Source organism: Myxine glutinosa, chromosome 10, assembly GCF_964187855.1.
Source record: "Myxine glutinosa chromosome 10, kmMyxGlut1.1, whole genome shotgun sequence".
Classification (NCBI taxonomy): Eukaryota; Metazoa; Chordata; class Myxini; order Myxiniformes; family Myxinidae; genus Myxine; species Myxine glutinosa.
In genome coordinates this window covers 107,661,463-107,682,708 of record NC_136270.1, presented here as the reverse complement: position 1 = coordinate 107,682,708, position 21,246 = coordinate 107,661,463, and the positions used below count along the sequence as shown (strand labels likewise).

Sequence of the window (21,246 nt, the reverse complement as noted above, 5' to 3'; positions counted from 1 at the left end):
TCTGAGTGATATTTGGGAGGCAGACCCTGTGGAGACAGCGGAGAGGCTGGCCAGCACTGATTCGATTAACGTGAGCTTTCATACTGAGGGGTCTTTCCAAATTGAGCTCCGTTTACTCATCCAGGCTGTCTGTCTTCCATTTCGTCGTTCCGTGCTTGGATCACGAACAAATTGGAATCTGGTGTGTAAGTACAGGCCTATTTGGCTCGGGTAACAAGTTGTCTATTGATGAACCAAGAAATGGGGGTCAGTTAGCAAAAAGGGGGGACTTCTTGGTAAAGCCAAGAACTTCCCAGGCAGGGCAGTCTAGAGACAAGATGGAGTTGATGGGGTTGATAGTAACCAGAGAAAGTATTGGCTGCGGGCTAACGAAGACCCAAGGAGGATGGCCAGGATAAGTGTTAAGCTAAGTTAAGAAGGGAGAACCCCTTTAGAAAAGCCCTGGCATGGGTGATAAGTTAGACAAGTTAGAAGCGCTATACAAGCATTGACCGCGAGTTAGCGCCGCGGGAGGACCGGATTAGGGAAATATCGGCGCGGTAAACTAAAAGGCAGGATTTTTCGGTGGATGGCCTCGGGGCGCTTCCTTGCGCCTTGTACGCATCACGAGCTGCTTCTTGCAAATGGGGGTCGTGCTGCCGTGCGCTGGGAGCGACCGCCTGGGCGCATGGACGGGAAAATGTTCCGTGCACGTTAATTAAATATCTTAAGGGAGATTAAGGTATGTCGGAGTAATACTCAATCTGAAGTAAACTAGAATGATTTGAGTTCTGGAGACGGAGTGCGTGTATTCGACGCATTCGGGTGGCCGAGTCAGGCGAATAAAGGATTAAAATGAGCCAGGTAAGAAAATGATGCAACCAGCCGCATCGGGTGGTTGCACCTTTATAAGGATATGGAAGAATAAGGATAAGAATGGGTAATAGATATTGGTGTTAAGAATACTCCGGCGTGAGTACTGTGTTAAGAGAAGGGTATTAGAGATCGGGGGGCGGCCCGATCTTCGACCCGCTGGAGGGACTAGCCCAAGGAAGGTAGGACGATGAGTATTTTACGTTAAGCTACGCACTGGATGTGTGTATCTGATAAACCCCCCCCCCCCCACCCCCCCCTCAAGGCCTTCTTTGTCCTGTCTCAGGATTTAAGGCATGCACATCCGGTGCAGTTTTTACCCAAAGGAAGGAGTTCTGACAATATGCTATAGGTAGGTCAAGTATTAGCTCTTTCTGGACAAGAGATGAGGTTAGATCTGGAGAAATAAAACAGAGAGGATTATAATGTACGAGGTGTGTGGAATCCAGCTGTGAACACGCGAGCCGAGACATGCAGGCAGGTTACCGAGGCAACGGAGTAGCTGCCTCGCGGGGAACAGCGAGGTGGGACGGAATCGAGACAGGAATGCGGACCATGCTGTGCACAAGCAGGGGACGCATTCGTGTGTGTGAACAATGCGAGTGATGAGGTGGCTTGAAGTGATGTGTTGGAGTGAGCACATGTATGTTGTGTGCTGAGTGGAAGCGGTGCTGCATTGTCGAGCATGCTTCCAAGGAAGACTTTGGGATGCTAGAGTTGGAAGCGTTTTTGTTTTGTATCTCAAGGGAGATATTGGTTATTTCTTATATGTGGAAATAGGAAATGTTTATGTGATTTTTGGAGAAGGATAAATTAAACTGGAATCAGAAAAGCGCAGGTACCAGATAGGAGAAAGGCAGGAGAAGTGCTGAGACTTCAAGAGCAGAGGAAGAAGCAGATAAAGCACAGGAAGAAAGAAATCCAGGTAGAAACCAAGGGATGGATAGGCTCACAGCAAGGGGCCAGGTAAGTTCACAGGTAGGTAGGATTGGAGTGTGCATGAGTGTGCATGAATTTATACTGTATTGTATGGAGAATGAAGGGTCAGTCACATGGTATGTGTGTATAAGGGAATGAATGATCTGTCATAGCAGCGTGAATTTGTGTTTATTGTGTGTGTGTCATTGATGTGTGTCATTGATTGACAAGGGGTTCCCCAAATTGCCTGCAGGCGTTGGGCAATCCGGATGAGTACTTTGGAATGATATTATTTATATGTTGTGAAGGTGAAAATTGATTGAGTAAATTTGGGGAAGAAATAAAAGGTATCAGTTTAGATTTTGAGATGCCATGTGGGACTCAGTCTGCTGGGGAAAATTGGCAGGGAATAATGAGTATGTTATGGAGAGCATGTGTAGACAGGGCTTTAAAACAAGTGTTCAATTACATCCCCACATTAACGGCTCTCCAGATGTAGCAAGGGAGAATGGGAGTAAAAGTCAAAAATGATAGGCTGTCAACCGACTGGGTGTTTATTCAACGGCAAGGCCGGGGCTTGTATTTGGCCGACTTGGGATGGCAGAATGCGTTGAATGAAGGCAAGAATGACATGTGATGCTGGCGTGTGCCATTTATGGGTGCTGAGTGTACATGACTGGTGAGCGGGCGGCATGTGTGCTGAGTCCAATCGGAAGGATGGATGGTTATGGTTTCACCCGGTCTGTTTATCTGTCTGGCTGTCCGGACACGGAGCTCTTGGGGAGAGCCAGGATGGGTTGGGGTGACCAAGATGAATGTGGACAATATATTAATTGTTTGCCATTGTGAAAATTTGCCCTCGATTTGGGACGAAGACATATGGCATTTGCTGTCCGGCTCATTGATACTCCTATGTGATGCGGGGTATGTGTGTGGTGATGGTGTCTGGGGCCTCGGGGTTTGCCCCTGCCTATTTGCCGGTCCGTCTTGGCTGTCTGTTACATTTGACCCTCAGAAAAGGTTTCGTGAAAGGGGTTACACTTGATGGGCCAACTTATGGACAGGAACATGGAATTTGTACAGAATGCAGGCGATAACCCACCTGTGTCTATCTCTGTGTGTGTGTGTCCGTATTTGTCTGGCTTTCTGGCTGTCCATGGAGTCATGTCTTTGAACACTGATTTTGAGGGAGTTGCGGGTGTGCCATGGAGTTCAGGTGCACCTGCGGTGGTTGGAAGGTGGTGGTGGAGCGGGTGCGAGGATGCACGCTTGGATTAAAACATGTATTTAATTATCTGAGGATGTGTGCCGAGGTGCAGTGTGGATCAATTAAGGGAGAGGGCACTTCGACTTTGTACATCCGTGGACTTTGCCATGCGTGTGAAAGCGCAAGTCGATGATAATAATGTCTTGTCCAGCACAATATTTTCGCAGCTATGGAATGTGCTCGAATTCCATGTTGGTGCAATACGAGTGTGATTCCCGCCATGCATGCCGCGAGAGATACGTTGTTTGTGATAGGACTGTGGCGAAAGGTTGGATAGCAATGTGTAGAATATAAGATGCGTCGGTACATTTGTGTTGATCGATGCGCCGAAAAAGAAGTTGGAGGCGCGTGATGGAGTTGCAGGTGCGGACCAAAGCGGTGTCCGCGGTGTCTACTGGGGGTCGAATGTCACTCCCTCAGTGTCTGCAGACTTGTCGTTCGGCAGTGTCGAAAGACAGGTTCGATTGTCGGTCTGTCTGCTTGATTTTCGGGTCTCACTCTGAGTATATGGTATATACTCTGAGTATATGGTCGTTTTCTGTTTTGTGCTTTAATGGTGGTTGATTTGACTTCCCTGAAAGGGGGACAATAAATATTTGGTGTTAGCTGTTGTCATTTCGGATGTTTGCAGTTGTAATGTGGAGCCAGTCTGTCTGTCCGACTGGGTGTGTCTGACTGCGTCTGCAGATATGGATCAAGGAGGAGCAGTGTCTGCGGTGTCTGTTATGGTGTCGAATGTCATTCACTGTGTCTGCTGACATGTCGTGTGACTATGGTGACTATGATGGTGTGTCCTGGCGGGAAGAATCGTGGCAGCCTACAGATTTGAATGGAATGGCCTCTGTGAGACCATCCTGTTAGTACGTTGGGGGTTCGTCTGTCTGTCTGTCTGTGAATGGAAACTCAGAAAATTGGACTGGACTTCGACAGAAGGCAGGTGGTTGGTCACCTGCTGTGAATTGTGGTGGAACATTTGTGATGTCCCCTAATACGAGGGGACGAATTGGTTTGTAAATGTGTTGTGCAGGTACTTTCTCTGTAGGTAGCCAAATTCTACCTGGGGTAAGTCCAGGTGGAGAGGGGAGTTGTCTCTGATGCCTTGCTCCACGGGGCAGTACTATTGTTGTCAAGTCTCATGTAACCTTGGTTAACGTATATCTACGGACAAGAGCTGCACTTTATTTTAGTAAGTGACTGGGAAAGTTTGTTTTAAAAAGTGCCAGTGGAGTTGTTTAGAGTTATGGAGGTCACAGCTCGCTGGAACCTCTTTGTTTATGTTTGGCTGACTTACACTGGCTAGTGTATGGGAAAAGGGGGACTGAAAATGCTTTGATTTTTTCGTGGATTGCCCATTGGGCATGTTTAGAATTTAACAGAGTGGTGGAGTTCTGTGGAAATATGAATCCAATGTTTGATGTATACTGGTCGGTGTGCTCTGAGTTCGAAGGAAGATGATGCGATTATTTCAGATTTATCATAGTTAAGTTTGAGAAAGTTGATTTGAAGCCAGGATTTTATTTCAGTGATGCAGTCCGTCAGGATAGAGTTGAGCAGTGGATTTGTGTCTGTCAGAGGTAGGATTTGAACCAAGAAAGGGCGGTGCCGGTAATGTTAAAGGTGTGATTCCAGGGAGGGCCAATTAGGCACTTTGAAGTGATTTACATCGGAATGCATCTCTTGGAGGACTCCCGCTGTTCAAGGAAGGAAAGGTGTGAAATAGTGACGTCATCCTCGCTGGAAATGTGGTTGGGAATGGCAGGATTGACGCGAGTCACAGTTGGTGAAAAAATTGACCAACATGAGAATTCGGTCTATTTCAATAAATAGATCAGGTTATTTTATTTTTATTATTTGTTTATTGGGCAGCTATTGGGCCAGAGGCTAAAACAGGTGTCTGCAACAGGTGCATGGGATGCTAAGAGAGGTATTAGAGGACATTGGATTAACTTTAAATTGAAATGAAAATTGAAAAGGTGGATTAGGAAAATGAGTTTGTTCAAATAATCGTGGCATCTGTGGGATGCAACAATTTTGTGCCAGAATAGTGTATGGGGAACCGTCATCTGGGAAGCGTCGTTAAATGGCAGTAGGTTTAGACAGGTATTGAAAGGGTTCGTGCAATGTCATTTTGGGGCACCACTCGACACAAGAGTGGTAGAGAGCTGAAGTGAATTCTGCCAATATGGTGCAATAGGGTGACAACTGAGTTTTGTTTGGAAAACTATTTGTTTGCAATCTTGGTTCGTACATAAGCTGGCAAAGAGATTATGCCAGTCTGAGGGAGTTTGTGTCCTTTGGATGGGAGCTGGAGCCTTGTAGGGTTGGGGCTTGTGGCTCGCCATTGTCTGTCTGCCAGATATGGTGGGCAGAGGGAAGAGGGAGTGATACTGCTCTGGCCTCTTGCTTGGCAGAATTAAGTATTGCTGGTTTTACCCCTGTTCAAAATTGAGCTCTCGAGAGCTGATTAACATTAGGATGCATCTCTCGATAGACCCCTGGCTGGTCCGAGGTGTGAAATATGGTGACGTTGTCTTGTGGACACTTTGTGAGTGGCTAGACACGTGCCTGAAAGGGGAAATTGTATTCATAACTCATGTGGGTTGTGTCTGAAGGAAAGGTTTGGGAGGAAGTGTGAAGAAGGTCGTGGAAAGTGCAAAGATGATTGGATTGGAAAGTCGACTCAGATGGATTATTTGTCAATGACAGGTGACTGCAGGAATTGTTGAGGAAGTAGAGGAAAAGGTTGTAAAAAGTTAATGGAAAAGACAGGAAATAAAGGAAAGTGGTTAGTTATGGACTGTTGTTTTTGTGATAAGAAGGTGATACAAGGGGTTGGCTTGCACTGGGGGGACCAATGAATGTAAAGTTGTGAATTTCGTTTAAAAACGTTGTGTTAGATTGCTACATGCAGAATGACCCCAATCGAGGAGGTGATTGGGGGCTGGTGAAGATTGGATCACGGCTCTGCAGACCAGGTGAACAGAACTCCACCAGGTATGTGGGAATCACATCAATTGAATTATTGCTCAAAGGGAGGTGATAGAGCAAAATGAAGAAGATTGTCATGGGGACCGCAAGGCTAACCCCCGCTCTTGCAGGGAAGTGGCTTTGGGAGGCTAGTTGTTGTTGTTTTGGTAGACTCTAGGTTCTAAAACCTAAGGCAAAATGCATAGGAGGGTAAAGTTGGTGATTGCGGATGGAGATTAGCTAGAGAACTTGGAGACGATTTCGTTATTTTTCAGATAATTTTTCCAGTGGGTTTATACTGGTGTGAAATTCGCGTATCTAGGAAGGAAGGGAAAAAATGTCCAGGTATTGATAGGATAACAGTGAAATTTTGAAGGGGAGAATACCGATTATTTCCATTGACCGATTATGGTTGGGGGGGAAATGGTTGGTAAATCATGTATTATTAGATGTAGGGAAGATGATTAAAAGGAAGGTATTTTCGGAAATTGGTGAAAGTAAATATGGCATTTGAATTTCCAGACACGACACAGGAAATGCGGCTATGAATAAGCCAACCATCTGAGAGATAAGGTAACTAAATGCCAATTGGTGGGACGGGGGGCTAGGAATTTGATCATGGTGTGTGTAAGAAAGTATTTTTCAGGATGGACGATGAAGAAACCGCCGTCGGAAGACCATGATCTTGACCGCCGAGGCCGTCGACCTGAACGAGCCCCTGGGCGATGCCGATGTGACCGGCGCATCAGAAGACTGTTGATTTATTTGATTTATTGTGATGATTTTGTTGTAAATCCCCTGCGGGAATTGGCTAATGCTTCTTATGTATTATAACAGCACACAGCTGCACATCTCCGCTTGATCCGACTATGGATCTGACTGCAATGCTGGGTCTGGCTGCCAAAGGACCTGACACTGATACTCTGGTTCCACAAGCTGATTATGCGTCCATGAACGTCTTTGACACAAAAGGAAGTCTCTCTCTTTACTTTGAATTGTAATGCTCTGTACTCTGACCAGGAACACGTGACACAAGATATTAATTACATTATGTATTCCTCAGAACAACAGCATGGACGTCGATTAACTTCGAAGATCGGCAAGGACCGGGTCTGTGCGAGGACGGGGAGCCCTTCGATTGGGGGGGATTTCAGCCGCATCTACGCTGCTCCAAGGGTGGGCTGTCAGACCGCCCCCCCGGGCAATATCCTTGGCCGGACCAGGCGCCTTCGTTGCGGATCTGAAAAGTTAATAGATCTTCATGTTCCAAACATGCACAACATGACACACCTTTCAAGCGTGCATGCGAGGTACTTTGTGTGCGTGGCATGCCCTTGGAGGACACACATACAACACTCAATAAAGCCCCATGTGGCCACATATAACACTATTCTCTTTTGCTTTGCAAATAAAGCCGATGTGGCCTGGTCTCTGTGATACGTAGTCTCGTAGAGACCAAATGGGGGAATGTCGAGATCATGCCTTTTATTGTGCCTTATGTAATTGTGGTTTGCATTTAATAATGGTTGCTTTGTGAAAAGGATTAAGCTTACTATGTTCCCTCTTGCTTTTTAACTATGCTATATTTTCCAACTGTGCCAAAAAATGTAGAAAGATAGTGAAACCGCTTGCTCCGTTAGACCCCCTAGTGAAAACGCGTCTGTCTGTCCTTGACCAAAAGCCAACATGGAAGATAAGTTTTGAGAATGTCACGGTGCTCTTGTGCTCTTTCTCCCCATGCCAAAGAAGATAGGGTTTCGGTGGGAGATGTCGAGGTCGAGCCAGTTTTTCCTTTGTCCGTGCTCATTTTTCAGCGGAGATTTTTTGTATAATTTTGTGTATATAAAGAAACTCTTGGTTGCCAATTTTCTAGGAGTGTATGTGGCCATGCTGTTCAATTGTGAATGGTATGACTCTTACACCCTCCACAGCGCTGTGATATTGGTTCATCATTAAATCTTGTTATCTCTTGAACTCAAGGTGTGGAACATGGTTCTATTCTCGTCATATATATATATATATATATATATATATATATATATATATATATATATATATATATATATATATATATATATATATATATATATAATTATTTATTTATATACAGTCACGTGAAAAAGTAAGGACACCCCATGTAAAGTTTTGACTTTTTCAACATATTTCAACATACAGTTATTTGATCTTCATTTCAACAACATTGATTGATAACGGTGATATAATATAACAAATATCATGAAACATTTACATTTTGTAGTCCATTGTATAATTTAAATTAACATAAATGCAAATTTCGCATGTGGAAAAAGTAAGTACACCCTTGGATCTAATAGGTGGTATTGCCCCCTTTGGCAGAAACAACCTCAAGTCGGCGTTTCTTATAACTGTCTACCAGTTTCTGACATCGACTGGGAGAAATTTTTGCCCACTCCTCCATGCAGAATTCTTTCAGCTGTGCGATGTTTGAGAGGTTTCTTGCATGCACAGCTCGTTTCAAATCCCCCCACAACATCTCGATGGGATTTAGATCCGGGCTTTGACTTGGCCATTCCAGAACTCTCCATTTCTTTCTTTTCAGCCATTCCTTGGTGGATTTACTGGTATGTTTAGAGTCATTGTCATGTTGCAAGGTCCTCCTTCGGTTGAGCTTCAACTTTCCGACAGATGGCCTCACATTATCCTCAATCACCCTCTGGTACAATGAAGAATTCATCGTGGATTCTATGATGGTGAGCTGCCCAGGTCCTGGTGCAGCAAAGCTGCCCCAAACCATAATATTTCCACCACCATGCTTTACAGTTGGTGTCAGGTTCTTGTGGTCAAATGCTGTCTTTGGTTTTTCGCCAAACATGTCTTCTGGTACTGTGGCCAAATAGCTCTACCTTTGACTCATCTGCCCAGAGCACATTGTTCCAGAAGTGCTGGTCTTTGCCTAGGTGTTCATTGGCAAACTTGAGTCTTGCCCTGATGTTCTTTCTGGACAGCAAAGGTTTCCTCCTGGCACACCTCCCATGTAGATCAAATTTGTGCAGCCTCTTTCTCATGGTAGACTCGTGCACTTTGACATCAACAGTGGCAAGAGCTACCTGTAGGTCCCGTGATGACATTCTGGGGTTCTTAGAGACTTCTTTCAGCATCTTGCGGTCTGCTCTCGGGCTGAACTTGCTGTGGCGGCCTGGCCTGAACAAGTTGGCAGTGGTTTGGAATCTTCTCCACTTGTAGATGATCTTCCGCACAGTCGAATGATTCATTTCAAATTGTTTGGAGATCTTTTTAAATCCCTTCCCAGACTTGTTGGCATCTATAACCTTCTTTCTGAAGGCCTCAGAGAGCTCTTTGGATCTAGGCATGGTGACGCCGCACATTTCAACAACAAAGAGCAAACCAAAGTAAATGTCTGAGGTTTAAATAAGACAGGTTCCTCCAAGATCCTATCTAACGATGTTCTAATCATTTGCACCGGAGCTGGTGCACCTGATTCTAATTTTAGGTATTTGAAGTAGTGATAAATGTAGGGGTGTACTTACTTTTTCCACATGCGAAATTTGCATTTATGTTTATTTAAATTATACAATGGACTACAAAATGTAAATGTTTCATGATATTTGTTATATTATATCATCTTTATCTATCAATATTGTTGAAATGAAGATCAAATATCTGTATGTTGAAATATGTTGAAAAAGTCAAAACTTTACATGGGGTGTACTTACTTTTTCACGTGACTGTACATATATGATAAGCTCCAGTTAATTCAAGAGCGCTTGGCAGGAAGATCAATGTCAAAACAAAGGCTTCAATCATTAATCAAACTCATGTAAAAACACGAAATAATGGCGTTTTCGGTGAGCGAGCATCAAAGTTCACATGACGTATGTCCGTCTGTCATGTCACGATGGCTCAGGGAATGGCACGTCTCTTTGTCAGCATGGAAGGGGTAGTGCTTGGACTGCTCCTCTGCATCTGGCCGGTGTACACCACTATCTCCTCTTCACACATGGCCAGTTCTATGGTGGATTTGATGCTGTATTCAAATCTAAATAACCTGATATTGATCATGTGACCCAACATGCATTTAATAAACTGAATGTCACTTAACAAAAAAATCTTTGTGACGTTTCCTTTGAGTGTGCAAAAGTCAACATACCTGATTGGTTCAATTTCAGCATTGGGTGAAGAAAGCAATTCTGGTGGCACTGCATCCCAGCGGAAGTGCAGACCCCAGTTAAAGCCACCACGCACAAGTGGGGAAGCAGAGTAGGAGAATGTGTCAGGGTTGATGATATCAATGATAGGGCAGACAGCTGAAGAAGGATGTTCTTGAATGCGGGACAGAAGTGGTTCCAGCCAGTGCTGATTCACCTCACAGTGACTGTCCAAAAACACCAGAACCTCACCTGCCCAACACATACAGTAGAGTCTATCGCAACCTCAATTTGAATTTCATCATTTTCTGAGGGAATATGGAAAAGATGGAAATGTAAGAGATTATGGAGTCTATTAAAAAACATGAGGCTTTGTGAATGCTGACTGACCAGTGGCTTTAACAGCACCAGCCACACGCCCACGAATGAGACCCTCACGCTTCTCGTTTCGCACCAGTTGAACCTTAGATGGCAGCTTGTCTCGAACATATCTCTCCAATTCCCCCTGAAGTTCATCTGCAAGAGCAAAGCAAGCATGTAATCCAATTGAGTTCATGTTGGTAATAAATAAATAAATAAATATGTGGTCACAAAGCCACCTGGTCGGGCGATTCTTATTATCGTGATATATTAAAAAGGAATAACATTGGAGTATCGCTACCACAACTTCGAATTCTTCCACTTTGTATTTCCTGCACTTAAAACCTGAAAACATGTCGAGACAAGCTTCCTCTAAGCCAAAGGGATGTCACCCAAAAAAAAAAGAAGAAGAAGCTCAGCAAGCCCTGTGTTTGACCTCCCACTTCCCCACCACCACAGCACTAGCTTCTCAGATGTAGTGTGCCATTTCTACCATAAAATAAAACTTTCAGTCGTTGTGTTACAACACTCAAACTCAGGTGTCACACCAGTCCAAGTCAGGAAATGCACGATGTAAGTTAATTTTTCAGAGTATACATATTTATTATAATGCCATATTTTCACAGGTAAAGCCAGGTGTTGGCTCAATAGTTCAGGTTGCTGGCTTGAGATTGCAAGGTCCTGAGTTCAATCCCCTGTCATGCCATTTAATTAACACCAGGAGGGGTTGACTCAGCCTGTCATCCTTCCCAGGTGGGCAAAATGAGTGCCAGCTTGTTAGGATGAATGAGCCGTCTGGGTATCCTGCATCGGAGTGGCGACTCGTCCACGATTGTGCCCAATAACCAAGGAAACTAGGCTGACAGGATGCCCTCGAGGTATGCACACTCGTCTCTAAGCTGTCTAGCCTGGGATGTAATCCCGACCCAGCTATGAACTGTCAGTTTGGTGTTTCACAGGCAGGGTGATTCATCATTGTGTGTGCCAATGTGTGTTTAATGTGCAAGCTCTTACACGAGCCTCGATCTTGTATACAAAACAATAAAAAGTATAAAAAATAAAAACGTGCTGTGGTGGGGCTTATAAGGGTTATTTATAGTTATTATGACTTTGTAGCGGTTACCGCTGGATGTACATAATCGCCTTGCACCGGCCAGAACACGGCCAGACGCGCCTCTCCCGGGCATGCCCGGACTCACTGTTCCCGGGCACGCCCGAACCTCCCGGGCACGCCCGGTCTCGTCTTTCCCGGGCATGCCCGCTCTCGCCTTTCCAGGGCTCGCCCAGAGCGTCCGGGCATGCCCGCTATCGCCTTTCCAGGGCTCGCCCAGAGCGTCCGGGCATGCCCGCTATCGCCTTTCCACGGCTCGCCCAGAGCGTCCGGGCATGCCCGCTATCGCCTTTCCAGGGCTCGCCCAGAGCGTCCGGGCATGCCCGCTATCGCCTTTCCAGGGCTCGCCCAGAGCGTCCGGGCATGCCCGCTATCGCCTTTCCAGGGCTCGCCCAGAGCGCCCGGGCACGCCCAGCCTCGACTTGCCAGGCCGCAGCCAAACACGCCCGGGCAGGTCCAGACTCGCCTTTCCAAGGCTCGCCCTTGATACCCGGGCATGCCCGGTATAGCTTTTCCCGGGCAAACTTCCCGACATAAATGTGTATATATATTGCTGCCCGATAAACGGGCTTGTCAGAATACCTGAGCTGTTTTGTTTCAATAAAGCAACTCGGACGAATTCCGTCTTTGGTCGCGTCACTTCTTTCGACTCGCGTTGGAGCGCAGTTCCTTCATTGGTGACCTACCGACATGGATACGGCAGTGACGCTTAAACTGCCTACCTTCTGGGAGGCTCACGCGGCTGTTTGGTTCGCCCAGGCAGACTCCCAGTTCGCCCTGCGAGGCATCACCGCGGACGACACCCGCTTCCACCATGTTGTGGCGGCGCTCGGTTGCGCCACCGCGGCCCGCGCCTTGAGCCTCCTCCAGCACCCGCCGGCTGCTGACAAATACGACGCGCTGAAGACGCTCCTCCTCGGCGCTTTCGCCCTCTCACCGGCAGCACGCGCACGGCGCCTGCTTGACCTGCCCGAGCTCGGCGACACGCGCCCGTCCGAGCGCATGGACTATATGCTCTCGTTGCTCGGCGAGCACTCTCCGGCATTCCTGTTCCGGGAGCTGTTCCTCCGTCAGCTGCCTAACCCGGTACGCCTCGCCCTGGCTGGCACGTTGATCACGGATTCCCGCGCCCTCGCCAGGGAAGCCGATAAGATCTCCTCGGCGGGCCAGCACATCGGCGCGGTTACCTGGAGCCCGCCGCCGTCCGAGGCGACGCCCACGACGCCCGAGCGCCCTGCGCGGTTGGAGGCCGAACTGCCGGTGCAACTGGCGGCCGCCACGCCGCACCGCCCGCTTCCGACACGACGGCCGGGGCCTCCAACTGACCGGGCGTGGTGTTATTACCACGCCAGGTTCGGACACAAGGCTCGGACGTGCCGGCCCCCGTGCACTTTCGGCAGGTCGGGAAACGGCCGGCCGGTTCATTCCCAGCCATGAGCGCCGGCCACTCGGGCAACTTGCTGTTTATTCGGGACAAAGCGTCTGGACGGCGTTTCCTGTGCGACACCGGCGCCCAACTGAGCGTCATACCTGCCTCCGAGCAGGACAGGCTGGACGCAGTTTGCGGCCCCTCTTTGGTCGCTGCTAATGGCTCGGCCATACGCACTTTCGGCCCACGCGTCGTCACCCTCTGCTTCGGCAGCCAGCGCTTTCAATGGACTTTTGTTACCGCCAGCGTCCCCGTGGCTTTGCTGGGCGCCGACTTCCTCTGCGCGCACGGGCTGCTGGTCGACGTCAAACGACGTCGCCTTGTCCACGCCGAGACCTTCAGCTCCCTGGCGTGCACAATGAGCAGCTCCGCGCCGACCGAACTGGCGTGCGCCCTCCCGGCAACGAACGAGTTCGCTCGCCTGCTCGTGGAATTCCCGGCCCTCACGCGGCCGACGTTTTCGGCCGTCGCGGTGCGGCACGGGATCGAGCACCACATACCCACTACGGGCCCGCCGGTCTACGCCAGGGCCCGCCGCCTCGGCCCAGCCAAGCTCGCCGTGGCAAAGGCCGAATTCGACGCGTTGGAGCACCTCGGCATCGTGCGGCGCTCCGATAGCGCGTGGGCCTCGCCACTGCACATCGTGCCAAAGCCGGGGGGTGGATGGCGCCCGTGTGGCGACTACCGCCGTCTCAATGACGCTACCACCCCCGACAGGTACCCGATCCCGCATATTCAGGACTTTTCCACCCGTTTGGCGGGATGGGTCATCTTTTCGAAAATTGACCTGATACGGGGCTACCACCAGGTACCTGTCCGGGCGGCCGACGTCCCGAAGACGGCCGTCATCACGCCGTTCGGACTGTTCGAATTTTTGCGGATGCCGTTTGGCCTCAAGAATGCGGCCCAGGCGTTCCAGCGCTTGATGGACGGCGTGCTGCGCGACCTGCCGTTTCTTTTCGTCTATCTGGACGACATCCTCGTCGCCAGCACGTCCCGCGCCGAGCACCTCCTCCACCTCCGAACACTGTTCGGTCGCCTCAGCGAGCACGGCTTAATTGTCAACCCGGTCAAATGCCACTTCGGCGCGACGACCGTTGACTTTTTGGGCCACCGCATCACCAAGACCGGGGCCGTGCCGCTGCCGACCAAGGTCGAGGCCATCACCACGTTCCCGCGTCCCCGTTCCATCAAGACCCTCCAAGAGTTCCTCGGCATGGTGAATTTTTATCACCGATTCGTGCCCCGCGCTGCTCAGCTCATGCGGCCCCTTTACGAGGCCCTCCGGGGCAAGCCGGCCAAGCATGACATTGTTTGGTCCGCGGCCATGGACGCGGCCTTCGCCAGTGCCAAACGGGCCCTCGCCGACGCAACGCTGCTGGCTCACCCGGTGCTCAACGCGCCCATCGCCCTCACTACGGATGCCTCCAACTACGAGGTGGGCGCCGTCCATGAGCAATGGGTGGACGGGGTTTGGCAGCCACTCGCTTTTTTCAGCCGGCAACTCCGGCCGAACGAGTTAAACTACAGCACGTTCGACCGCGAGCTGCTCGGGCTATTCCTGGCCGTTCGCCATTTCCGACACCTCCTGGAGGGCCGCCCGTTCACGGCTTTCGTCGACCACAAGCCGTTGGTCTACGCAATGGCTAAGGTCACGGAGCCATGGTCGGACCGCCAGCAGCGCCACCTCTCCGCCGTGTCGGAGTTCACCACGGACATCCAGCACGTCGCCGGCAAAGACAACGCCGTGGCCGACTGCCTTTCGCGGGCCAGCGCGAACGCGGTCCACCTCGGCGTGGACTTCACGCTCATGGCGGCCGACCAGACCACCGACGCCTCGGTGCAGGCACTCCGCGTGGCGGACACGGGCCTCCGCCTGGCCGACATCCCCTTCGCGGGCACCGTCCTGCTCTGCGACGTCTCCCAGGGCCAGCCTCGCCCCATCGTGCCCGTTTCCTGGCAGCGCCGCATCTTCGCCTCCATCCACGGCCTTTCTCACCCGGGCCGGAAAGCTTCTCAGAAGCTGGTGTCGGCGCGTTTCGTCTGGCACGGCCTTCGACGAAACATCCGCGACTGGGCCAACGCCTGCACGGCCTGCCAGCGAGCCAAGGTCCACCGCCACACCCAGGCCCCGCTGGCACCTTTCGCCGTGCCTGAACGGCGTTTCGACCACGTCCACGTGGACCTGGTGGGTCCCCTGCCCCCCTCGCGGGGGTTCACCCACCTGCTCACCATGGTGGACAGGACCACCAGGTGGCCGGAGGCCGTGCCCCTCACCTCCACCACCACCGCCGACGTGGCGCAGGCGTTCATCGACACCTGGGTCACGCGCTTCGGCACACCAGCGGACATCTCGTCCGACCGCGGCCCACAGTTCACGTCTGAGCTTTGGGGCGCAGTCGCCCGTTCGTTGGGGGTCACGCTGCACCGCACCACGGCCTACCACCCCCAAGCCAATGGGTTGTGCGAGCGGTTTCACCGCTCCATGAAGGCCGCACTCATGGCCGGCCTTCAGGACGACGGTTGGGCCGACCGGCTGCCGTGGGTCCTTTTGGGCCTTCGCACGGCCCCCAAGGAAGACCTCCAGGCGTCCGCCGCCGAGCTCGTCTACGGCCAGCCACTCCGCGTCCCGGGCGAATTCGTGCCTGACGCTACCAGTCCCTGGTCCGCCGCTCGCCAGCGCTCGGACCTCCAGGAGGCCGCCCGACGATTTGACCCCGTGCCGACGTCCCGCCACGGTGGCCCCCAGTCCTACGTCCCCCCGGCGCTTCGCACAGCGGAGTACGTCTTTGTGCGTCATGACGCGCACCGGGGGCCACTCCGGCCGCCGTACGACGGGCCCTTCCGGGTCCTGCGACGGGGCGACAAGTCTTTCATCGTCGACTTCGGCGGCCGGCCGGACCGGATTTCTGTGGACCGCCTCAAACCGGCGCACATGGACGTCGACCGACCACCACGGTTGGCCCTTCCTCCGCGGCGAGGCCGCCCCCCGTCCACAGTTCCCCCCGCTCGACCACCCACCACCACGTCAGACCCCTCCCCACGACCCTCCAGGGGTCGCTTCGGCCGGGTCATCCGGACCCCCCTTAAATTGACCCTGCCGGTGTAGGTCGATTCTGGAGGGGCGTGTGTAGCGGTTACCGCTGGATGTACATAATCGCCTTGCACCGGCCAGAACACGGCCAGACGCGCCTCTCCCGGGCATGCCCGGACTCACTGTTCCCGGGCACGCCCGAACCTCCCGGGCACGCCCGGTCTCGTCTTTCCCGGGCATGCCCGCTCTCGCCTTTCCAGGGCTCGCCCAGAGCGTCCGGGCATGCCCGCTATCGCCTTTCCAGGGCTCGCCCAGAGCGTCCGGGCATGCCCGCTATCGCCTTTCCAGGGCTCGCCCAGAGCGTCCGGGCATGCCCGCTATCGCCTTTCCAGGGCTCGCCCAGAGCGTCCGGGCATGCCCGCTATCGCCTTTCCAGGGCTCGCCCAGAGCGCCCGGGCACGCCCAGCCTCGACTTGCCAGGCCGCAGCCAAACACGCCCGGGCAGGTCCAGACTCGCCTTTCCAAGGCTCGCACTTGATACCCGGGCATGCCCGGTATAGCTTTTGCCGGGAAAACTTCCCGACATAAATGTGTATATATATTGCTGCCCGATAAACTGGCTTGTCAGAATACCTGAGCTGTTTTGTTTCAATAAAGCAACTCGGACGAATTCCGTCTTTGGTCGCGTCAATTCTTTCGACTCGCGTTGGAGCGCAGTTCCTTCAACTTTGCCTTTAACATTTTGATCCATTTATTAAACATTTTCTCCATATTGTCATAATATAGGTTTGTTGAAAATTTGATGACAAAAGCGTAATTATTAAAAAAGCTATGGCCCAGACAGCGGTCAGACACACACAGACACACACAGACACACACACACACACACACACACACACAGACACACACACACAGAGAGACACACACACACACAGAGACACACACACAGAGACACACACACACACACAGAGAGACACACACACACACACACAGACACACAGAGAGACACACACACACACACACACACACACAGAGACACACACACACACAAACAGAGACACACACACACACACAGACACACACACACACACAGACACAGAGACACACACACACACAGATAGACACACACACACACACACACACAGACACACACACACACACACACACACACACAGAGACACACACACAGAGACACACACACACAGAGACACACACACACAGAGACACACACACACAGAGACACACACACACAGAGACACACACACACACAGAGACACACACAGAGAGAGACAAACAGACACACACACACACACAGAGACACACACACACACATAAACAGACACACACACACAAGCGATTGCAAAACTCCATCTCCCACTGTGTGGGCGTACCGGCTAATAAAAGAAAAGGCTAAACTGTCATGATGTAAACAGCAACATACAAAAGGAAAACAGGCAAGGGAGGATATAAAGAAAACTTGCAACATACAACAAACCACTTAGTGCTGTTAGTGTGTTGAAGTAATATAAAGAGTACCTCTAAACAGTTTGTACATGGTGAATAAATTCAACGTGTGTGAAGTAAAACAAGATGCAGATGTTTTGCGAATGCAGGATAAATCCATTTCATCCGAATGTCGATTTTTTTTTTTAATGAACAACGGTGCTGATGGGGTTCATGCCAAACTCAAATTTCCAGTTTGTTTGTGAATGCATCATGGCCTGGAAAGAAATTTTGAATTCTGCCCGTGAGTTGCATCCCCGTTGAGGCAGATCTGTGCCAGTGATGCACTGCCCCTGTGCAGTGGGCCAGAAATGTGCAAATCGGCTTAGTGTGCCGGTGATGACTCGCCTCCTCTTTGCTGTGAGATCTTTTACATCCACCGACTAATGCGAGCAGAAGGGACTCCCGAGTTTTAATGACCATCCGAGGTGTATGGCACACACATTTATACCTTGCTCTGCAAGCACCACGATGAGAGTTTATAGATTACTAGCAGAAGTACCCGGCATTGCCGGGCGGGGGAGGGGAGGGGAGGGGAAAGAGGAGGGGAGGGGAACGGGGGGGGAGGGGAGGAGAGGGGGGGAGGGGAACGGGGGGGAGGGGAGGAGAGGGGGGAGGGGAGAAGAGGGGGGGGGAAGTACCCGGCATTCCGTGTATAAACGTGAGGGAGAAGAGGGGGGAGGGGGAGAGGAAGGGGGGGGAGGGGAGGAGAGGAGGGGAGGGGGAAGGGGAGGGGGAGGGATGGGAGAGGAGAGGGGTGGGAGGGGGAGGGGAAGGGGCAGGGGGGAGGGGGAGGGGGAAGGGGTAGGGGGGAACGGGAGGGGGGAGGGGGAAGGGGGGAAGGGGTAGGGGGGAGGGGAAGGGGGAGGGGGAAAAGGGAGGGGGAGGGGGAAAAGGGAGGGAGAGGGGGAGGGGATAAGGGGAGGGGGTAGTGTGGAGGGGGAAGGGAGGGGGAGGGGAGGACGGAGGGGGGAGGGGGAAGGGGGAGGGAAGGGGAGGGCCAGTCAACAATGACGTTGCAGTTCTCATGGTCGGAGAGCAGCACAACAATCGCGACATCGTCCTGAATCTTCGCAACAGCCCGAAGCGGATTTTGGAGACTCACCGATCCTGTGACGCCCTCCAGTACCGGCGTTGCCGGGTGGGGGAATTATCAATACTGACACGGGAATTTCCCTGAGCCATGTTTGGTTTCCTAAAGCTAGTAATATTTCTTAACACTGCTGCCCTCAGGTGGATTTGAACCCACAACCTTTGCAAGGCCAGAGCAGTGTTATGATCACTGGGCCACCACTGGACATGACAAACCAATCAGCCTCACACTTTCTTGCATTTCTTTGTACCTTACACGTATAAAGAAAGCTCAGTAACAACAAAAATGTACTTTCATGTGCTCTCCTTCTCGGCATGGTGCTGATTATATGTGACAACATTTGGAATGACTAGTCAATCAATGCTCACATCCCCAAACCCCCTGTTCCCCAATACCAAGGTTGCTGGCATCATCCACCAGCAATATCTCATGCAGCAGTGGTGCTGGGGTTCGTGCAAGCAGTGTGTGCACAGTACGCAGTAGGGTTGACTGTGCCTCATTGTAGAAACAAATCACCACACTAGTTTGTGGCAGAGGTGAGGGATATTCCTTGTCTGCACACCTGTGAGGGAAGGGTGAGCAAAAAACAGAGCAGTAAAAGAGAGGCTCTGTGATGTTATTCCTGCTGCTGTAACCTGTTCTTCCTTGGGTGAGAGAAGAATCATTGGGTGAGTAAAAATATCGCACCCATGTCTGAAGGAAGCGGTTCAGTTTTGGCATTTTTAATATGACACAGACAAAGCCTAAAAACAAACAAAACCCATTAGAATTACCCTTTATAATTATCCTTTACAACTCTGTACAATTACCCTTTGGAATACCCCTTTAGATTTATCCTTTAGAACCCGGTAGAATCACCCTTTATAACCCATTACAATTACCCTTTATAATTATCCTTTACAACTCTGTACAATTACCCTTTGGAATACCCCTTTAGATTTATCCTTTAGAACCCGGGAGAATCACCCTTTATAACCCATTACAATTACCCTTTATAATTATCCTTTACAACTCTGTAAAATTACCCTTTGGAATACCCCTTTAGATTTATCCTTTAGAACCCGGTAGAATCACCCTTTATAACCCATTATAATTACCCTTTAGAATTATCCTTTACAACTCTGTACAATTACCCTTTGGAATACCCCTTTAGATTTATCCTTTAGAACCCGGTAGAATCACCCTTTATAACCCATTATAATTACCCTTTATAATTATCCTTTACAACTCTGTAAAATTACCCTTTGGAATACCCCTTTAGATTTATCCTTTAGAACCCGGTAGAATCACCCTTTATAACCCATTATAATTACCCTTTATAATTATCCTTTACAACTCTGTACAATTACCCTTTGGAATACCCCTTTAGATTTATCCTTTAGAACCCGGTAGAATCACCCTTTATAACCCATTATAATTACCCTTTATAATTATCCTTTACAACTCTGTACAATTACCCTTTGGAATACCCCTTTAGATTTATCCTTTAGAACCCGGTAGAATCACCCTTTATAACCCATTATAATTACCCTTTATAATTATCCTTTACAACTCTGTACAATTACCCTTTGGAATACCCCTTTAGATTTATCCTTTAGAACCCGGTAGAATCACCCTTTATAACCCATTACAATTACCCTTTAGAATTATCCTTTACAACTCTGTACAATTACCCTTTGGAATACCCCTTTAGATTTATCCTTTAGAACCCGGGAGAATCACCCTTTATAACCCACTAGGGCATGCCCGTACGTGGGTGCCCGTTCCTTGCCAAAAAAAAAAAAAAACGCTACCCGTACGCTCTACCCCGCCCGTACGCCCGTACGCCCGTAAACAAAAAAAACAACGCTCTTCGCTTCCGCCCTTCGCTCTGGGAGAAATAATGCGCATAAGAAATCGAGAAATTATTATTTTCTCCGGAAGAAATCGAATTACGAACCGTAATGGCGCACGCGCTCGGCTCGGCTCGCAACAACGCGTTCTGTGATTGGCTGCCGGAAGTGAAGTCTTCACTGTCCGGAAGGTCGCAAATCGCAGTTACGATGAATCGCAAATTAGTTTTATTTAGTTTTAAAACATAGTTTAACGGCAACATAGTTTTCCAACGTGAAATAAATGAATACGCTCTCAAATGTGCCGTCCGAGGCAGAGTCTGTTCGCCACGTTCGGCACACGTGATAGCTCGCTGCTCTCTGATTGGTTGAATCGTTTTTTGGACATAGCTCGGTAACTACTTGTCCGATTAATATGAAACCTTGAAAAGGCACATCCTCGGGTCCCCAGCAATATACCTGGCAAGTTTAAAGTATATCGGACCCGTGGTTGTCGAGAAACAGCGGTCACAGACATACATACATACATACATACATACATACATACATACATACATACATACACACACACAGAGATTACTGGAATTATAGATAGATTACAATTACCCTTTAGAATTATCCTTTACAACTCTGTACAATTACCCTTTGGAATACCCCTTTAGATTTATCCTTTAGAACCCGGTAGAATCACCCTTTATAACCCATTATAATTACCCTTTAGAATTAAACACGGTG

General features: G+C 50.0%; 2 protein-coding genes across 5 annotated transcripts in view; one reads left to right on the top strand and one right to left on the bottom strand.

Annotated features, from left to right (window-relative positions):
- GALNT11 (polypeptide N-acetylgalactosaminyltransferase 11) overlaps nt 1–21,246 on the bottom strand; it is a 99,456-nt gene that overhangs the window by 58,858 nt on the left and 19,352 nt on the right. For all 4 annotated transcript variants that reach the window (XM_078785984.1, XM_078785985.1, XM_078785987.1 and 1 more), the window contains exons 4-6: nt 19,075–19,241; nt 10,540–10,665; nt 10,152–10,401 (exon numbers count right to left, since the gene is read on the bottom strand). In XM_078785984.1, the coding sequence (XP_078642110.1) occupies nt 10,152–10,401; nt 10,540–10,665; nt 19,075–19,241 (543 nt within the window). The remainder of the gene's footprint in view (nt 1–10,151; nt 10,402–10,539; nt 10,666–19,074; nt 19,242–21,246) is intronic.
- The window catches only part of LOC137433876 (5'-AMP-activated protein kinase subunit gamma-2), a 216,020-nt gene continuing 206,135 nt past the window's right edge, over nt 11,362–21,246 (top strand). The window contains exon 1 of the mRNA XM_078785988.1: nt 11,362–11,387. Coding sequence (XP_078642114.1) covers nt 11,377–11,387 — 11 coding nt within the window. The 5' untranslated portion in view covers nt 11,362–11,376. The remainder of the gene's footprint in view (nt 11,388–21,246) is intronic.